General features: G+C 45.0%; 1 protein-coding gene across 2 annotated transcripts in view; it reads right to left on the minus strand.

Annotated features, from left to right (window-relative positions):
- slc27a6 (solute carrier family 27 member 6) overlaps positions 1 to 18,926 on the minus strand; it is an 89,044-nt gene that overhangs the window by 36,068 nt on the left and 34,050 nt on the right. For both annotated transcript variants that reach the window (XM_041186277.1, XM_041186276.1), the window contains one exon: positions 8,526 to 8,720. In XM_041186277.1, the coding sequence (XP_041042211.1) occupies positions 8,526 to 8,720 (195 nt within the window). The remainder of the gene's footprint in view (positions 1 to 8,525; positions 8,721 to 18,926) is intronic.

Here is an 18,926-nt window from a genome sequence, read left to right on the forward strand (position 1 = left end):
GATGGAGCTAAGCAACAAATCAGATCAAAGTCCTGCAGCCCTGCCACATACAATCGTGAATGGTGGTGGGCAATTAAACTAAATGGAGGAGTAACCTTCACAAAAATCATAAACTTCAATGGTGGGGGCACCCAGACATCAATACAAAACACAAGGCTAAAACGTTTGCAACCATCTTACTGCAGAAGCACAGAGCTCCTCAGATAATGAAGCAGTCTATGCCTGCATGCTGCAAAACCTGGAAAACATCCAGGCTTAGGCTAATAAATGAAAAGGAACATTCAAGTGCCAGGCAATGTCCATCTCCAACAAGAGAGAATCTAACCATTTTCCCTTGATGGTCAACAGCATTATCACCCCTACTGAAATCCCCCAATCCTTGGTTCTGGGCATGTGTTGACGATTTCTGCTGGATACCAGGTGCCATCAGTTGGGTGTTGTACTCAAACGTTCTGTCCAATGTTCAGGTTGGGTAATTCATTCCCGCTTGCCAATTGTGGGCATCTTTCATCTTCCCCTATTTTTTGCGTAGTACATCACATACTCCTGGAAAAATTGACGAGCGATGATTGGAAGCCCTTGTCTGCTGAATATCAATTCTGCATTGGTTCTGCAGTATGAAGTTTGCAGGTCGGAGTGGGTGAACATATTCAGTTCATGGAGCCTGTTGGCTGATGATCTGCAATGCAAAATTAGGTGATCTCCTCCCACTGTAAGCACAGGGTTTCCAATGCTGTTCCTTGTGGTCTGCTGTCCTTGCCACTGTCTAAATGATACCATGGATGGTGACCAAGGACAGGTCTTTGTATGCGGGTAGGCCTTTGATCACTGGACTCAGAGTGTCCACAATATAAAATATTTGGGGTGACTAGGGCAAGTTGTTGTAGCGGCACTTGAGTTTAATGGATCCCAGAAATGGAATTTCTGAGTCATTGTATACAGTGAGTTTGGCGTTGGTTGGTCAAATCATCACTTGTCACTTCTATAGGTACATACATTTCAGTGTTGTCAGGAATTGAGGTAGATAATCGGATCTTAACCACTCTTTGGCCCACCAAGTACAGACACCGAATGTTTAATTAGTAGCAAGAGTTTATTAAGCTCAATTAATACATAAATCGATACTTAACAACAGCAGTAGTTGTGACAGCGACCTCGTCCTTGCTCTCCAACGTCATTGGGGAATTGTCTTCCGGGTCATATTCTGTTGACTGTAGTGTCATCTTCTCAGTATTCTGTTGACTGCAGTCTTGTTTTCTCTTGAGGTATGCCAATGATGTCTAAGATTCCCTCCCTTTTATCCTGCCCAGAGACCCCTCCGTTGCACTGTTAGACTAAAGTTGCCTCTGGTCAGCATAATTGGGCCTGAATTACCTCATTGTTCATCCATGGTCATGCCCTGGGTCAACACGTAGGCCACCCACAGATGTTTCCTATTGTTCTCCTACCTGTAGACTACCTAAGACTCACACGTCTGCTGACATCAACCATCTTCCATAATCTCACATTGTGCCACTGTGATGAATATCACAAGTTCAAGCATGGAACAAAAAAAAAGTTTCTAACTTTTACTCGGACAAAGGTCAAGATCCCTTCTGAGTCCATACATTGACAGGTATAGATATATCTTATCCCATTTGTATACTTAAACACTCTGCTTAAGCTTTCTCATTCTGCCTTGCAGTTACTTCAATATTTTTATTAGTACAGAAAATCATAATATTAAATCAAATATTAAGAGATATATCACTTGACCTTTGCCTTACATACAATTCAACTTAAAAGACTTACACACTCAGCAGCCTTTTCTCACTTCTCCTTTTACAAGCCGCTAGCCATGGCCTGCAGCATGGGCAAAGCTATCATTTTTTTATAGCATTTTTGAGCAGTCTTAACCATCATGTTTTGCTGGTTAGTCTTTAGCCATATAGCTACCTATAAGGCGGATTCATGCAGCTATTGCAATCATTGATTAAAGCCAATTATCAAAAATATGCTAGCCTTACAGAGAACGACATGGAATTATCCAGTTTTGCATAGAGAGTATGCTGACCCTGCATCTGGGGGCAAAGAATCTGAACAGTGGAGAAAGCATCTGTTGGTACCTCTGTGCCAATACATTCTCTGATGTTCCCTGTGCTGAACAACAAGCTCACTTTGTGTGTTGATTTTCAGGCCATCCTTGGTTTCAATCAGACTGTCAATTTCGCCACAGTCAAGGGGGAATCAGATTTTAAAAATGGTAATGACATCCTGCTATGCTAAGTTTTTTGGTTGTTTTCGACTCTCACACACCTCTATACCCTCTCCACATTGTCATAGTGATCACAGCAAAAGAGCCTGTCTAGGGTCACAAATTGAAGAGCGGCCAATTAGATGATTGCTACCAGGGCCGTAGGTCAGATTTCTACCCATTATCTGTGATTGGGTGAAAAATCAACGTGTATCTCAGCAAGAATTTCCAACAGGAAAAAGGTGAAGGGAAGAAAGATGATGGATATAAAATGTTTTCAAGCCTGCAAATGGCATTGCAACACTGAGTGCATGTGCATGGGAGGCCTGAGGCTTTTCAAGAGTTGGGCCTCATTAATACTATTTGGATGAGCTGCTGGTGTCTGTCATGCTTCCACAGACAAGCTGTCTGATGGATAACAGAAAATGTTGGAAATCCTCAACAGGCCATGCAGCAACTTTGGAGAGAGAAACAAAGTTAATCTTTCAGAACGACAACCGTTCATCAAAAAAGTTGAAAGGTTTAGTGATGAAAGTTAGGCTGATTGGTTCCAGGGATAAAGTGCTTCAGTTATGATGACAGATTGGAGAAGTTGGGACTGCTTTCGTTGGAGGAGAGGCTAAGAGGAGATTTCATTGACATATTTAGAATCATGAGGAGTCTGGACAGAGTAGATAGGCAGAAATTGTTCCTACTCATGAAAGGGTCGGGAACAAGACAGCACAAGTTGAATGTATTTGGCATAAGAAGCAAAAGCAATATGAGAAAAATCTTTTTCACACAGCGAGGGTTAAGATCTAGAATGCACTGCTTACGAGTGTTCAACTGAAGCATTCAGAAGGGAATGAAACTGTTACATGAAAAGGAAGAATGTACAAGGTTATGAGAAGGTGGGAGAATGGTACTAAGTGAATTGTTAATTTGGAGAGCTAGTGCAGACACAATGGACTGAATGCACTTCTGCATTGTAACAATTCTAAGATTCTGTGATGTGATTGATTGGTGGCAAAACCTAAAAGGGTGTGCAAGAATGCTGAGCAAGAATGGAAGTGAGTTGGGTTTGGGATTTATTACGGGTCAATAACTGCTCCAAGAGTGTCATGGAGCCAAGAAGAGCACTCCTGCTCCACCTGGCTTCATGTCAAACTTACATTTTTGATGGCAGTTGTTTGCTAGGTCATATCCATACCTGGAAAAACCAGAAGGAACAGGCCTGATGCTGATCATGTGAAAGAATCTGTCACATGAGTTGGGGCAGGTTAGAAGTGAAATCTGAAAAATGTTATTTAATTTTTATTTGAGATTGGAAACCTCATCCCGCCCATGGATGAGGTTTCCAAAAAAGTGCAAAGGCCGCTTGGCTTTTTCGCCTGCCCACCAACCATAAGGTTGGATGGGCAGCAAAAGATTCTATTTAATTGATCCTTTAATGGCCCCAATAGGCCTTTTAATTGCCGGTGGTTGTGCAGCCAACTACAGCATGCGGCCACCGACCGAAATATCGCGCGACTGCACATTGACGTTGGGACGCTCGCCGGGTGTCAACACGCATTATTTTATGCTTGAACAGGTCGGGCACGCACACGCCCGCCGAGGTAAAAATTTTGGTCGTAGAAATCTCCAACATATCCAGCATTGATGTCTTCTGTTAATCCTGAAAGGATTTTTGGGTAAAAAGTCTCATGCCCATATTTTGGTGACCATACTTGTAAACCCTGATTTTAACTGGGGCGGGCAGGAAACCACTGCAAAGAATTCAGTGTAAGGTCTAGACCATTTTAACTCTCGTGTTTTAATTTGAGTGGTACTTATCCATCTTCCTCCTGAAATTGGAATTGGGAGCGACATCATGGCACAAGAGCAGTAACTGCACAGGGATATTCCTTTGGGTCCCTTTCCAACTGTGGTTGAGGTATTCTTGGAGGTTTGATTAAATGATCTTTCTCCCTTGTGATTTAAGATTACATGGCGCCGGCAATGTTATTGTATGTAGCTTATAAAGGTCAGGCCTCCTGCAGTTGACAACCTTTGCTCTAATGTCCTTTAGACAGGGGACAGTGGTAGAAAATTTAATTGAAGCATTCAAGTAAAAATGGCCTGCACCTCAGAATGAACTCTCTGTAGTTTCTCCCACCCCAACTCCTGCCTGCCCTTGGCTAAAATTGATCCTAATGTGTTGTAAAATCTTCTCTGAAAAGAATACTTGTCTTAGCTGGAGTTTTGAGCCAAAAACAGGAAGCATAGTACAAACTGAAGCAAACAGCTGTGAACAATAAGCTCTTTATAATTCCCTATCACAAGACACAATACTCAAGTCATCCCTGGTGCAAGTGGAAAAACAAAATATGCAACACTATTCTCTTGCCATCAGTTGACTCGACTGTACCAGGTTTCACATTATTTTCACACTACAGCATTGCTTTCAGCAATTAACATAAAGGCCTAGTGGCACAGCAAATAAATATACTGCAATTGGGTATCTTTTTGTTTAAAGCTGCTTAAGGCCAACAGAGAAGCCAGCAGTGTTAAGAATGCTCTTTGCGAACATTGAAAAAAGGTGAAAAATTAAATTAAAAATATCCTCAGGTTATCCAATGTTTTAACATTTCTCTTTACCACAGGGAGAATCTGTAAATGTCAAAAGACGCAGAGTTTGGAGTTAAAATTCCACAGCACCCTACATCTATGTAACCCACCCTGTTAATATCCAGTATAAAGATTCTGGTTATCCATGCTGCTTCCCAGTTAGAGTGTACACTCATCCATGACTAGATTTTATATGATAAGGCTTCTAATGATGAACAACTGTGCATCTCAAAACTTTAGTCCACAGGATAAGAGATGCTCTCACTTCTGACACCCTGGGGAAATTTTAATCATCTCCGTCTCTCGGAAACCGGGCATGAAGGCAGTTCGAATGGAGAAAGATGCAGAAGGAAACAGGATGAAATAAAATCGAACCAGTGTAAAGCAGAGAAATAATGGGCTGCATCTTCCGGTCAGCGAGCAGAGGGGCAGTGCGGTGCTGATGTATGAAATGACACGGGGTGACATCAGGCGTGTGTCCCGATCTCACCCAGCGTCATTTACATTGTCAGTTCGGCGGACGCACAGCCGATTCGGCCGAACTGTCAAAAGCCTATTAAAGCCATTAAAAAAGTAATTAGCCTGATTAATGGACCTGCCCGTTCAACCTTAAGGTCGGCGGGCAGGCAAAGACCCCAGGCGGCCTTCAAAAAAAACATGAAACCTCAGGTATTAAAATTTGTATGAAATGTCTAAATAAAAGGAATTGACATGAGATAGAAAGTTTGAATTAAGAGAGAAAAATGGAGACAAGAAGGAAAATTAAGAAAAGAAAATTAAAATTTTAAAGTCTCTAAGAACCACTTGTAGGAATGAGACTTCACAGTTACAACTGTGCTTTCTGGACTGGAGTGGCTGAAAATGGTTTTGCAGGAACAAAAAACTCATCATTACACTGTTAACAAGCCCCAGTTTTCTGCAGTGAGTTTCATTCTGAATGTTGCAAAAATGCAGCAATTTCTTGAACCTCTTGGGTGGTTGATCATGAGCTGCTATTTTCACGAGGCTAAAGACTGAGAAGCGCAAATCATCCAGCAGTTTGTGGCAGCTCATGGGGTATCTCTTCCTCATATTGAATTACTAAATGATGTACACACGAATAAAGACATTCTCATTAAACAAGCTATTAATTTGCCAGCAAATTCTGGACCAATGTCTGGTTTTTAAAATACAACTTGTGACTACAGTCAGCAATCCCAATCTACACACAGCATATAAAAGTGTGTGCCTGGAGTGTAATAAATAAGCACAATTTGCTGTCAGACCTCAATAAATAATTTGCTGCTTAAATGAAATAAATTATCCATTGATGTTAAATAATTGACACTACAATTAAGTGCCGAAGAGAATACTTCCTGAATTAAAGACAACACTTAATTATTTCAATACTACACCAGACAATGCATGATTAGATTGTTGGAGTTGGTTTAGTTATTGCATCTCATCAATGGTATTGTGTTACAGATCACTCAGGGAGTCTGAGTTGCTGTGGAAGCATGCACTTTTTACATGCATGTTGTAGCCTGGAGCTATGGATGGTGATGATAGAGGCTCCAACGTTCTTTCCATCCCACGGCTGACCAGGGATCTCTCCTGCTCTTACTGCTTGCTATTGGCGTGTTTTTGAAAGATTTACAGGTTGATACTCAATCTGTTTGGCCTTCCTTGGCCATCAAATCTTTGCAGTATAAGGGTCTGGCACATATAGGGTTAACACAGAACTGAAAAAAACAACAGGGATAGGAGACAGTAATCAAAAATTTGGCTAAAATTGTGAAACAAGTGGGAATGAGTGTTCCACGGTTGAAACGTGAATTTCCATATGTGTTGTTGCGAGCAGCACGACGAAAGAAGAGGGCAAAAGTGCTATGGGGATGAGCACAGCGTTTATCTACCCTGAAATAAAATGGGATAAATCAACAACTACCTATCACCACAACTGCTGAATCAATAAACAGCAGTTCAATCCCAAGGAATGGAAAAAGAGAATGAAAAGATACCCAGATGCCGGAACAACCTTCAAAACAACAGAGTTTACCTGCAATGACCGATCCTACCACTCATCTGACAGTAGTGCAAGCAAAATATGCAAGCATTATAAGGCCTCCAAACTGCCTGAACCCAAGGAGAGGAGGTGGGGCAGTAAAAAGAATGTAAAAACACGGGGTAAACTAGAATAACTTGAAATACATTGGATAAAGACTTGGCGGCTGGTGTAATATAAGGGTCTGGCACATTTAGGGTTAACATGGGACTGACTATAGTACTGCCTACATAGTAATGTGAGATAACACATGACCCACACCTAGGGGTCAGTCTAGTGTTGGACAGAGCTGTGTAAGTAAGCAAGCATGGACACAGCTCCTATCTTGAACCCTTTACTGTATATATGTACATAGTTCTTGTACTTAATAAATACATACAGTTAACCTACTTAAGAATACAAAGACTTCATTAAGGCCTACCAAATGGTATCCAACACCCCACAATAGTCCTAAAGTGAGACTTGAACCTAGAGGTTCTAGCTCACAGGCAGGGACACTACTCACTGCGCCACAAGACCTCCTAATCTCATCAGATACTCTTACCTATTCTGGAACTGGTCTCTGGTGGCCTAAGCAGTTCTTGTGAGCATAACGGTCAATCCATGCCATTGTCACAATTGCATGCTCCAGAAAGTCCATATCCCCTAACTGTCCTTAGCAGTGTCAATCCCTCTACTCTGGTAAGCAATTTTTCTCTTTACTTGAAGTTCCATCCCTCTTCTACTGGTTCTTATAACTCAATAAAATTTATCTACTTAATACAATTTAAGGCAGTTCTAGTCATAATGTTTTTTTCTGACACTGATCAGCCAAACTGAATTAAGCAGATCAGTCATTTGACTGCCTCAAATTAAAACTTAGTCTATTTTCTCCCAAGGGAAATTCTCATGCTGGAAAGAAATAATACCAGCTTCTAATTTTGAATTAGCCACAATCATTTACTTTCTTCCCTGCAGGATTTGGTTGGGATCTAAAATCCCCTTGGCAATTGCTTGTAGTATCATTTCAGCAGCTGTTTTCATCCTGTAGAGCTGCCTCTTGTCTACATAATGGTTGAGATTACATTTCAGCAAGTACATGAAGAATGTTGCGATATGACCGAGTATGATACAAATGTAACTTTAGTTCTTTTGCACAAATATAAGTGGGTTGCAAGTAGTCTGAAAGAGTAGACAACACAAATTTTAATTAATAATTCTTCAAAAAAAACCTGGAACAAAATAAAGAACAGCAACAAAGCTAAACACAATTTTCTGTTTCATAATTGAAGTCTAATTCCTTGCTTCATCTGTAAATAGTTTATTTTTTTTAGCTCTGCATCACCTGCAGTATAGCCATTTTCCACAAGAACACAGGAATGCACAAATATTAACAGCATCAAGCAGACAGGTTTAAGGAATAACTTATCAATGACTGGATAAATGAAATTCCAGTTAGTTTTGCAAATTACAGGTTCTCTCCATTGTTGAATTTATAATAAGGTATTGATGGGGAAGCAGGAGCCAGGACTTTACACGAGACTGCTGGAAAGTGAAAGTCACTTACTGTGCCAAGCATCCACCACAATCAAATTTACTCCCAAAATAATTAATATTCTTAGAGGCAGAGATTAAACCAGGTCATCAGAAAATTTCAGTAATATGAACTCCATTTTTACTCACCTTATATAAGTAACTGGTGCGTCCCACAGCTCCCAACTTGCCTGTGTAATTCATAAAGAAAATATTTCCTTCTGTTGCACCATAAAACTCGCACATCTTAATATTGCCAAATCGCTCTAGGAATTCTTTCCAGACCTCAGTCCTTATACCATTTCCTACAGCCATGCGCACTTGGTGATTTTTTTCTCCTTCTATCTGTAAAACGAGAAGAGTTAAAGTTAAATATATATGCTCAGTCACGGAGTGGCAGTGAAAAGACACCCACCACCAAAAACTAGTGTGGCTTTTGTTTTAAAAGTAATATTTGTTCCACAGAGTGAATAAGTTACTTCAGTAGAACTTTAAAAGAAGTAACATGCCTTTTTTGTTGAACTAACTTACCTTTATCTCTTCTTGTATTTCTTAAATAATAAGAAGATTATTTAATGGGATTAGGACATTGTATTATTCTTTAGGCTGATCCAACTGTGAGCAAATGCAATTAATTCATTTTACAAAGAGGTAGGTTAGTTTGCCAGGAACATAGAAAAGGGTTGCCAAGGTAATACTGCTCTTCCTAATTTACAACTAACTATCCTGAGCTCCCACCTATACCTGACTTTCCATTTTGCTCCACCTGCTCCACAAACCTCACCCACTTCCAAAGTATAAATTCCATCACATGTGTACCCATCTGAAGAAGAGTCATATGGATTCAAAACATTAACTCTGTTTCTCTCTCCATAGCTGGTGCTAGACCTGCTGAGTTTTTCCAGCATTTTCTGATTTTATTTCAGCTGTTATGCATCTGCAGTATTTTACTTTTATCTCAATAATCCCAAGGCCCAGGCTAATGCTCTGGGGACATGGGTTCAAATCCTGCCATGGCAGCTGGTGGAATTTAAATTCAATTAATAAATCTGGTGTTGAAAGCTAGTCTTAGTAATAGTGACCAAGAAACTATCATTAAGTGTTACAAAAACCCATCTGCTTCACTAATGTCCTTTAGGGGAGGAAATATTCCTGGTCTGGCCTACATGTGATTCCAGACCCACAAATATGTGGTTGACTCTTAACTAACTTCTGAAATGGTCTAGCAAGCCACTCAGTTCAAGGGCAATTAGGGATGGGCAGCAAATGCTGGTCTTGACAGTGATGCCACATCCCGTAAAGGAATAAAGAAAAAAAAGCTGTTTGCCTTCTCAGTGCACATAAAAGATCCCATGCACTATTTCGAAGAAGAGCAGGGGAGTTATCTCTGGTGTCCTGGCCAATATTTGTCCCTCAGTCATCATCACAAAAAATGATTACCTAATCATTATCACTTTTCTGATTGTGGAAGCTTGCTGTTTGTAAATTGACTGCCACATTTCCTATATTACAACAGGGACTGCATTACTAAAGTACTTATTTGGCTGTAAAGCAACTTGAGACATCTATGGTTTTGAAAGTGTTATATAAATGCAAGTCTATGGATGGGATCTTCCAGACCCCTCCACGGCGGGTTTAATGGCGGGTGGGTGCTGAAAGATCGTTTCCCATCAGTGTAAAATGACAGCTGGATCTTCCGCTCCCGTCCGCCATGGCGGGTTGTAATTCCTGCCAGAGGCCAGTATGGAATCAATTTCCGCTAATGGGATATAGATGAATGCCCATCCAGAATCATCCCTCACCCCCGCATCTGATCACCTGCGCAGCCAATGGGAAATCATGCCAGTCCAGAACACGTTTGGACCAACGTGGCATGTACATGTCAGCACTCACCTGAAGGCAGCCTGGGGCAGCTCGCGGAGATGAGGAGAAGATGGAGACCTCCAGCGAACAGACCCTGGTACACCATGTGCAGCATGCTTGGGTGGGTGGAACATCAACCACGTGAATCCTCTCTGTGCAGCAGCATCCAGGAAGTGCTTGTTCCCAATGCAGCAGCTTCTTCCAGGGTTCGGATCTGCAAGCTGCAGGTAGAAGGCTGCAGGAGGTACAGATGGGCTACGAGGGTCTGTGCTGGGGTGGGTTGTGGGGGCGGGGGGGGGGGCATGGTGGCAGTGGAGAGTGAAAAATTCAAGTTAATTGATCATTTAATGCCTTGTCAATAGGCGCCCTGCCAACTCTGGCATGTGTCCATTGACGGAAATATCGCTTGTCTGATGTCAACGCACGTCATTTTACTCCTGAGCGGGTCGAGTGCGCACCCGCCCGCCAAGATAAACATTTTACCCCATATGTGCTTCTTCAATCACCTCCAGCTCTAGACTTCAGTTACCAAAGTAGCCCGCCCTGTGTAGCAATTGGTCAATACAGTCACATGGTCAATTAACTACATTCTCTTAAAAGTACACAGCACTCCAGTTTACCACAGTGGAAGTGAATGGTCTTTCTGATGAGGACAGTATGGGTGGTTCAATAGGTTGCTGAGGCTGTGAGTCACCTGGTTCAATCTGAGACAGTGACCAGCTGCGAGGGTGTTCACTTTGGCTGACTGCCTCCATTCCACACCTCAATGACCCTGAAGGAGGAACATGCAGTGTCTCCCAATACACTTGAGATCTTCCGTGACTGTAGGGACCGGAGGACACAGTGGAGACATAACTCTTATTTAATTTAATAAGTTCCCTTTTGTCTTTTTATGATTTGACTGTTTAATGTTTGCCCTCCTGGGATTAGAGTGAGTGAAGGCTGGAGCCACATGCATGGGAGAGAGCAATAGTTTAACTGAGGGGAGGGGACAGGTAAAAGAGGATTGAGGATGTGGGGGGGGGCGGTTGGTGTGTGAAGACCTAGGGAGGGGACAGGGGAGGTTGGGGTGGTAAGAGAAAGAGAGAGATTCTGCAGGGGTCATTGAACGGGTGAGCTGATATGGAACAGGAAGATGGGAAGGGCCATATTGGAGTGTGGGTGGGGTGATGGGGGTTGTGCCGGTGGGAAGGGGCATAAAGGTGTAGAGGGGAAGGGGGCTCAGAAGGAGGGGTCAGTAGAATCAATGGAAGAATCCTGAGGAGCATATTGAGTGTACCTATGGTAGGATGAGATGGCGACATTAAAGGGAGCAGTGGGAGCTGGTAGGGTGGGAGGGTGAGGCGACGTCAAGCGAAAGGGTTGTTGGAGGGGATGCGTAGGATGACGCAGGATTTTTTTGGTGGGGAGGGAGGGCGGCAAGATGAGGGGGGCAAATCTATCGTTGTGGGGATGAGCTGTTCAGGAAGGTAAGGGATTTCAATATTGACCTGTCGGGTAATGGGGGAGGGTGGCCATGGGGAGGTCAAAAGTGATTCTTGTGGGGTTAATGGTTACTGGGTGCGGGTGGGGGGTGCTGGCGGCGAGGGTGTTGGTAACCGGGGAAGGGAAAGGGTATTATTAGACTCAAGTTCAAATGTTACTAACACCATAGCTGCTCACAACTATGCAGAGCTTTGTGATGGAGATCTTGAGATGCTGCATGAGAATTGGATCATCGTGGGTGGGCGGAGATACAGGTCAGTTCAACTGGACAACTGAAGGGGAACCCCATTATGTAGTACAATGATAGGGCCTTGGGACAGATGAGAGTGTGAAGGGCAAAGTCTCAGTGTGCACGGGAGACTTCTCGTACATGGCTCGCAAGGGCTCTCTCTGCACATGCCTGATTCCAGGGGACATGGAGCATTCCTCGCAAGATGTTGGTGGACACAGGCTTAAGGGCTATCGCTACTAAACCACATCAAACATGATTAAAGGGCAAGTGAAATATATTTATAAAAGTGTGATAAGTTTAACAGTCATTGTGCAGCCATGCAACCATTTGTGAAATCAGAAACTTCTTAATTTTTCTTTCCCTACCACTTCTTGTAAGTGCTCCCCCAACATCCGCAGCAGGGGTGGAGGCAGCCTACTGACCAGTTTGCCCTGTTGCCTTGGATGACCTTGGCACAGTCTTCTGCAGACCTGAGGCCTGGAGGGCCCCGGCTTACTTTGGCTGTCCTGCTGTGAGGCACCTGCTCCTTCTGCAGCCACAGGGGACAAGACTGAAGGGGTCACAGGCAAAGGGGATTCCGAAGGGCCAGGCACTCTCAGAGAGTCCCGAATGGAGGTCCCAGAGGTGTCCAACTGCAGCTCCCCCTCCCTTTGGGTGCCCGAAGGCCCCTGCCTGACTCCTTGAGGGGAAGGGGCACTTGGAGAGAAGCCGAGGTGCCCTGTTTTCTCTTCCGTAACCACTGCAAAAGCTACAGCAATGGAGTGCAGGTCTACGCGCATCTCCAGCAGAATCTACTGGACCAGCTTCTCCATGGAGTCCATCATCCTCCCCATGGAGACCTCCATGCGCGCTACAGGTTGGCACCACTTCATCAGCCAGCTGGCAGATGGTCTCCTCCGCCTCGCATGCCACCCTGTTGAGGGCCTCCGACATCTTTGCCTGATTTTCCCCCATCATTTGCTGCCTTTCCAGTATCTCTTGGAAAGCCAATTCCAGAGGCTCGTCATCATGCGCAAACCTTGCAGTAGCCTCTTCCCCAGCAGTCCTCCAAGTGCTGGTGAGCTTAGCTGACCCTGCCTCCTCCTGCTGCGGACATGTGTCCTTGCAGTGACCACCAGAATGTGAGACCCTTCTGAAACTAGATCTAGTCCCACCAAGGTATGTGTCTCTGGGCTGGTGAAGGGTGCAGGTGTCTGCTGTGATGCCTCCACATGTGCACTTTATTCATCAGCAATATCCTCGCTCCTTTCCAGGCTTGTGTGTGTGCTGGACAGGTCTTCCTCACTTTTAGGCCTTGCCCTCTTCCTGGTGGTACCTGCAGTGAGAGAGGAGAGAGGAGCCGAGTGACTGTATAAGCTGCCTCCAACAAGAAGGCACACCTGACTCTTAGGTGACTATGACATGCATGGATCCTTACTGGATGGAGGCCGCAATTTCTCCATGTCCCACCCCTGCCAGTAGGGCTGCCCGCTCCTCGAAGTTGGTCAGTTCTTTTAGGTGTGGCCAGCCCCTTCTCATCTTCTCCCTCTCTCTTCTATTATGGCTTCATTTCTCCTGCACAAAGAGAGAAGATAGGTTTCATGTATCTTTCTCATGCTTCCAGTCTTACAAATAACCTACTGGATTGTGTGCCATGTGATTGATGCACTGCAGGTTGTTCAGAAGGGTTCTGAGCCAGCACCCTCCAGACCAGTGAGCCCATGCAGATATAAGGATAAGGTTCAGAGAGGCATGTCATTGGCGATGCTTGCTCATGACCGCAATGCTCGAGCCCCTCCCTACCAACCGTCACAAACCCTGCACCCCAGACAGCATGTAAACTCTTTGTGTGGAAGGGTGAGGGAGCCACAGTGGCTTCTCCATTTGCAGAATAGACAGACTGCAGTGGGGCTATGAAGTATCACCTTATTGCGCTGCCACTGAGGCCTATGTCCCCTGTACCATTCATTGAGGTGAGTGTAAGCAGCTGAGGGTCCACTTATCCTGGTGGAGCGGATGAGGTCGTTCATCCTTTTGTGGCATTCCAGGACAGTCCTCTGCTGGAGGCCCTGGGCACTGATTGCCCTGGAGACTTGCCCCCATGCAGGGCTCGTCTCCCTGCTCGGCCTCATCCTCCCAATCAGTGCATAGAGGACATCTCTCCTAGCTTCTACTTGGTCAGGCAGGGCGTCCAGGGAGGCATTGATGAATTTGGGTGCTAGAGCTCCCTGTCCTCTTCTGGCCATCTCCTCACTTAGCATTGTGTAGGTTGCTGTCCGAGCGCCTTTAAATATGGCTCCTGGATATAATGGCAGGCCGTGCGCCATCCATCCTGCCCCACCATGCAGAATGTCGGGAAACCCCCAACTGCATAATTAGTGAGGCCAGGGTCACGCAATACAGTGTGAATTCCCGGTGGCTTCTGTGGCAGGAAACACTCCCTGTCCTCGCCCCACCATGAGACTTAGTCCTGGAAGGGAAAATTTCACCCCATCTTTTCTTTTAAATAATAATGTGTGAAAAATACAAAAGCGTGCATCAACCCAAAAGACAGGGTTAAAAACTTTCAAAGTTAGAAGCTTCATAAACTCAATTTCAAACACAAATTTTACAAGACTGCATAAAAGAACAGACATGGATTTTCTATACCACCTGTGTGGCAGTCAATCTTCCGGTCAGTGATTACAGAGAAAGGCACCAGTCAGATTGAAGTACAAGGCAGAGTGGAGTCAGGTGACCAGATCAAAATAACACTGCAGTGGTTCAAATGTCTGAAAAGTTCCTAAGTGAATATTTCCTCCACAATTTCCTCACCCTCAGGACAAGTGAACAGTACCATAAAAAAAACTTCCACGTCCTTAGCAGGGCAGGCAAGGTAACACACTTGACACCACTCCATTTTTGTCCTTGCCCACCTTGCATATCAATTGACATTCTTCTCCCTCTTAAAGCAGTGGTTCCACAATCAGCCTTTCACTGGTTGAGGTATCTTGCAGTGCAGCTACTCAGCTCTTCCTCACAGCAATTACTTATATACACAACTCTAAAATCTCTTCATCCACGCTATTAGCCTCATACTACTACACTTTTTTCTTTAGTTCTCCTATGCCACTCATTCCTCAAGTAGTAACCTTACCCTCATTTGCTTTATCTTCTTGCAGGATAAATTGCTGCCCAATGCCTGCCACAGGTAGAAAAAAGAGGGGCTACCCTAACCTGAATACCTCAACCCTACTGAGAAAGAAGCCATGGTAAATGGCCAGCATCAAGTTGCTGACTGAGCACATGCACTGTCACCCTAATTCTAAGGAGATAATGTTCACCCTTTCTTAGCCTATACATTCCTTTCCTGGAGATTCACAAGCAGCAGGTGCTACAGGAGCAGTAAGATGATAATGAAGTTGAAGGAAATGATGAAAGTCAAACCACCCAGGAATCATAGCTGCATAATATTGCATCTGCCAGGCCTCCGCTGCAATTCCCCTGTCAGCATTATGCCAGTGGAACGTGGGAGGTGACACAAAAGCTACCTAGGAGAAAGCTGACATGAGCTGAGAACCATCTCAGTCTTCAGGAAAGCATAAGGAGTCAACAGCTTTCTACAAGTCTGGTCCTTAAGTCACATTTGGGAGGAGCTTGAAAATAATTGACAGAAAGTGGTGTATAGGTATCCAAGGGAAAATGGTGTTAAGAAAGAATACGGTGATTATTTTCACTTTGCAATTATTGTATTAAAATAGACTGTCACTATCATAGTGCTTTGATATTCACGGAGGTTATTCATACAGGAAAGGGTGCATTTGGTGCTGAATTATTCACTCAAGTAATGATTACTGGCATAGTCATGGAAGATCAAAGAGGTTTGATGCGCTGTCATGTGAAAAGATGTCTGTGGATTGAGGAAATATCTTTTTGCTTGCAAGTCAGCAAAAGGGGGTCAGAATGGGCTGCCAAAGGCACACAAAAGGTAAAAATACAGAAATGGCCTGTGTTCTTCTGTCCCTTGTAGAAATCCTCTGAATGTTGATCATCATGATTGCCCGCTCCATTTAGTTCTGGTTCCACCTGAACAAGAGCCTCTTTGACAGTCATTTCAAAGTGCAGAGATAAAAACAAAAAAACTGCGGATGCTGGAAATCCAAAACAAAAACAGAATTACCTGGAAAAACTCAGCAGGTCTGGCAGCATCGGCGGAGAAGAAAAGAGTTGACGTTTCGAGTCCTCATGACCCTTCGACAGAACTTGAGTTCGAGTCCAAGAAAGAGCTGAAATATAAGCTGGTTTAAGGTGTGTGTGTGGGGGGCGGAGAGATAGAGAGACAGAGAGGTGGAGGGGGTTGGTGTGGTTGTAGGGACAAACAAGCAGTGATAGAAGCAGATCATCAAAAGATGTCAACGACAATAGTACAATAGAACACATAGGTGTTAAAGTTAAAGTTGGTGATATTATCTAAGCGAATGTGCTAATTAAGAATGGATGGTAGGGCACTCAAGGTATAGCTCTAGTGGGTTTTTTTTTAATAATGGAAATAGGTGGGAAAAGGAAAATCTTTATAATTTATTGGAAAAAAAAGAAGGGGGAAACAGAAAGGGGGTGGGGATGGGGGAGGGAGCTCATGACCTAAAGTTGTTGAATTCAATATTCAGTCCGGAAGGCTGTAAAGTCCCTAGTCGGAAGATGAGGTGTTGTTCCTCCAGTTTGCGTTGGGCTTCACTGGAACAATGCAGCAAGCCAAGGACAGACATGTGGGCAAGAGAGCAGGGTGGAGTGTTAAAATGGCAAGCGACAGGGAGGTTTGGGTCATTCTTGCGGACAGACCGCAGGTGTTCTGCAAAGCGGTCGCCCAGCTTACGTTTGGTCTCTCCAATGTAGAGGAGACCACATTGGGAGCAACGAATGCAGTAGACTAAGTTGGGGGAAATGCAAGTGAAATGCTGCTTCACTTGAAAGGAGTGTTTGGGTCCTTGGACGGTGAGGAGAGAGGAAGTGAAGGGGCAGGTGTTGCATCTTTTGCGTGGGCATGGGGTTGTGCCATAGGAGGGGGTTGAGGTGTAGGGGGTGATGGAGGAGTGGACCAGGGTGTCCCGGAGGGAGCGATCCCTACGGAATGCCGATAAGGGGGGTGAAGGGAAGATGTGTTTGGTGGTGGCATCATGCTGGAGTTGGCGGAAATGGCGGAGGATGATCCTTTGAATGCGGAGGCTGGTGGGGTGATAAGTGAGGACAAGGGGGACCCTATCATGTTTCTGGGAGGGAGGAGAAGGAGTGAGGGCGGATGCGCGGGAGATGGGCCGGACACGGTTGAGGGACCTGTCAACGACCGTGGGTGGAAAACCTCGGTTAAGGAAGAAGGAGGACATGTCAGAGGAACCGTTTTTGAATGTAGCATCATCGGAACAGATGCGACGGAGGCGAAGGAACTGAGAGAATGGGATGGAGTCCTTACAGGAAGTGGGGTGTGAGGAGCTGTAGTCGAGATAGCTGTGGGAGTCGGTGGGTTTGTAATGGATATTGGTGGACAGTCTATCACCAGAGATTGAGACAGAGAGGTCAAGGAAGGGAAGGGAAGTGTCAGAGATGGACCACGTGAAAATGATGAAGGGGTGGAGATTGGAAGCAAAATTAATAAATTTTTCCAAGTCCTGACGAGAGCATGAAGCGGCACCGAAATAATCATCGATGTACCGGAGAAAGAGTTGTGGAAGGGGGCCGGAGTAGGACTGCAACAAGGAATGTTCCACATAACCCATAAAGAGACAGGCATAGCTGGGGCCCATGCGGGTACCCATAGCCACACCTTTTATTTGGAGGAAGTGAGAGGAGTTGAAGGAGAAATTGTTCAGCGTGAGAACAAGTTCAGCCAGACGGAGGAGAGTAGTGGTGGATGGGGATTGTTCGGGCCTCTGTTCGAGGAAGAAGCTAAGGGCCCTCAGACCATCCTGGTGGGGGATGGAGGTGTAGAGGGATTGGACGTCCATGGTGAAGAGGAAGCGGTAGGGGCCAGGGAACTGGAAATTGTTGATGTGACGTAAGGTGTCAGAGGAATCACGGATGTAGGTGGGAAGGGACTGGACAAGGGGAGAGAGAAGGGAGTCAAGATAACGAGAAATGAGTTCTGTGGGGCAGGAGCAAGCTGAGACGATCAGTCTACCGGGGCTCTCTTTATGGGTTATGTGGAACATTCCTTGTTGCAGTCCTACTCCGGCCCCCTTCCACAACTCTTTCTCCGGTACATCGATGATTATTTCGGTGCCGCTTCATGCTCTCGTCAGGACTTGGAAAAATTTATTAATTTTGCTTCCAATCTCCACCCCTCCATCATTTTCACGTGGTCCATCTCTGACACTTCCCTTCCCTTCCTTGACCTCTCTGTCTCAATCTCTGGTGATAGACTGTCCACCAATATCCATTACAAACCCACCGACTCCCACAGCTATCTCGACTACAGCTCCTCACACCCCACTTCCTGTAAGGACTCCATCCCATTCTCTCAGTTCCTTCGCCTCCGTCTCATCTGTTCCGATGATGCTACATTCAAAAACAGTTCCTCTGACATGTCCTCCTTCTTCCTTAACCGAGGTTTTCCACCCACGGTTGTTGACAGGTCCCTCAACCGTGTCCAGCCCATCTCCCGCGCATCCGCCCTCACTCCTTCTCCTCCCTCCCAGAAACATGATAGGGTCCCCCTTGTCCTCACTTATCACCCCACCAGCCTCCGCATTCAAAGGATCATCCTCCGCCATTTCCGCCAACTCCAGTATGATGCCACCACCAAACACATCTTCCCTTCACCCCCCTTATCGGCATTCTGTAGGGATCGCTCCCTCCGGGACACCCTGGTCCACTCCTCCATCACCCCCTACTCCTCAACCCCCTCCTATGGCACAACCCCATGCCCACGCAAAAGATGCAACACCTGCCCCTTCACTTCCTCTCTCCTCACCGTCCAAGGACCCAAACACCCCTTTCAAGTGAAGCAGCATTTCACTTAC

The sequence above is a fragment of the Carcharodon carcharias genome, chromosome 4 (assembly GCF_017639515.1).
Source record: "Carcharodon carcharias isolate sCarCar2 chromosome 4, sCarCar2.pri, whole genome shotgun sequence".
NCBI lineage: Eukaryota > Metazoa > Chordata > Chondrichthyes > Lamniformes > Lamnidae > Carcharodon > Carcharodon carcharias.